Source organism: Aplysia californica, unplaced genomic scaffold (genome assembly GCF_000002075.1).
Source record: "Aplysia californica isolate F4 #8 unplaced genomic scaffold, AplCal3.0 scaffold00273, whole genome shotgun sequence".
Taxonomy (NCBI): domain Eukaryota; kingdom Metazoa; phylum Mollusca; class Gastropoda; order Aplysiida; family Aplysiidae; genus Aplysia; species Aplysia californica.
The window spans coordinates 956,665-958,512 of NW_004797543.1; the positions used below are offsets into that span (position 1 = coordinate 956,665).

A 1,848-nucleotide genomic window follows, 5' to 3' on the forward strand; every position below is an offset into this window, starting at 1 on the left:
AACAACAACAAAACAACACAACATCACCACCATCCCCACCCCAACACCACCACCAATAACAACAACAACATAACACCACCATCACCCCCACCACTAACAACAACAACAACAACAACAACAACACAACACCACCATCACCTCCACCACTAACAACAACAACAACACAACACCACCATCACCCCCACCACTAACAACAACAACAACAACAACAACAACACAACACCACCATCACCTCCACCACTAACAACAACAACAACACAACACCACCATCACCCCCACCACTAACAACAACAACAACAACAACAACAACAACAACAACAACAACAACAACAACAACAATAACAAAACCACAATAACAACAACAACAACAACAACAACAAAACCACAACAACAACAACACCAACAACACAGCTTTAGCTTTAGTAAGTGTTTTACGGCACTTGCAACGCAATAAGGTCACATAAGTGCCGAAGATTAGAGGTGTTACAAGAGAGTAACATACACAAAAAAAGAAGGAGGGTAGATAAAGACGACAGACGTTTGATCGGACAGAAGAAGCAAACCACACCAGAGCACCCGCCAACCACCCACCAACAACACCCACACACTCACCTTATGACAAAACTTGGACTTGGCCACCGTGTGCAAAACTCGGAAGAGCGGCGAGGAAGCGGTGACCGGGCTGGTAGCGTAGATAACCGCGGTGAACTTGTCCGTGGCTCGCTCCCCCAGCGGGCCGTAGTAGAAGGGGAAGTGGTTGGGGGTGTCGGACCACTCGGGCAGCACCACATGGGCGCCCGGCACCGTGTTCCAGTGGTAGGAGGGTCGGATCTGGTGTTTGTGCACGCGGTTCTTCACAACCTGGGGGGAACGGTGTTTATTTTAGTTTCAGTAAATGTTTTACGGCGCTCGCAACTGCATAAGGTCAGTATAGTTTTAGTAGAGGTTTCAAGGCGCTCTCAACAACATAAGGCCAGTTTAGTTTTAGTAGAGGTTTTACGGCGATAGGTCAGTTTAGTTTTAGTAGAGGTTTTGCGGCGCTCGCAACTGCATACGGTCATATGAGCGTCAGAAGATTAGAGGTGTTACAAGAGAGTAACAAACATAAAAAAGAAGAAGGGGAGATAAGTTTAGTTTTAGTAGAAGAGGTTTTACGGCACTTGCAACACAATAAGGTCATTTAAGTGCCGAAGATTACAGGTGCTACAAGAGAGTAACATACACAACGACCGCATCGATCTACAACCGCGTAAATCTGCGACCTACCTCTATGGCTGTGTTGATCTACGACCACGTAAATCTACGACCTACTTCTATAACCGTGTTAATCTACGACCTACCTCTACGACCGCGTTAATCTAGGACCGCTTATATCTACGACTGTGTAAATGTACGACCTACCTCTACGACCGAGTTGGTCTACGACCACGTAAATGTACGACCTACCAGTACGACCCCGTAAATGTACGACCTACCTCTAGGACTGTGTTGATGATCTTGTCGACAGAAGAGAAGTAGGACTCCCAGACCAGCTGACACTGCTGCCTCATGGCCAGGACCTTGCTCTGAGACACCGACCGGACCATGGCGGGGACCTGCAACACAACGCAACAGGTGGCTTAGTTTTTGTGAGAGTTTTACGGCACTTGCAACACAATAAGGTCATTACATATTATATAAGTTTTGTTTTTGTTTTAGTAGAGGTTTTACGGCGCTCGCAACTGCATAAGGTCATATGAGCGCCAGAAGATTAGAGGTGTTACAAGAGAGTAACAAAACACAAAAAAGAAGTTTAGTTTAGTTTTAGTAAGTGTTTTACGGCACTTGAAACACAATAAGGTCATATAA

General features: G+C 45.8%; 1 protein-coding gene across 1 annotated transcript in view; it reads right to left on the minus strand.

The window, feature by feature from the left end:
* Positions 1 to 1,595, minus strand: part of LOC101851506 (exostosin-1a) — a gene marked incomplete at its 5' end in the record, with an annotated part of 13,881 nt that extends 12,286 nt beyond the window's left edge. Inside the window, 2 exon segments of the mRNA XM_013084129.1 lie at positions 613 to 861; positions 1,476 to 1,595. Of these exon segments, the coding sequence (XP_012939583.2) occupies positions 613 to 861; positions 1,476 to 1,586 (360 nt within the window).
* Positions 1,596 to 1,848: the final 253 nt, after the last annotated feature.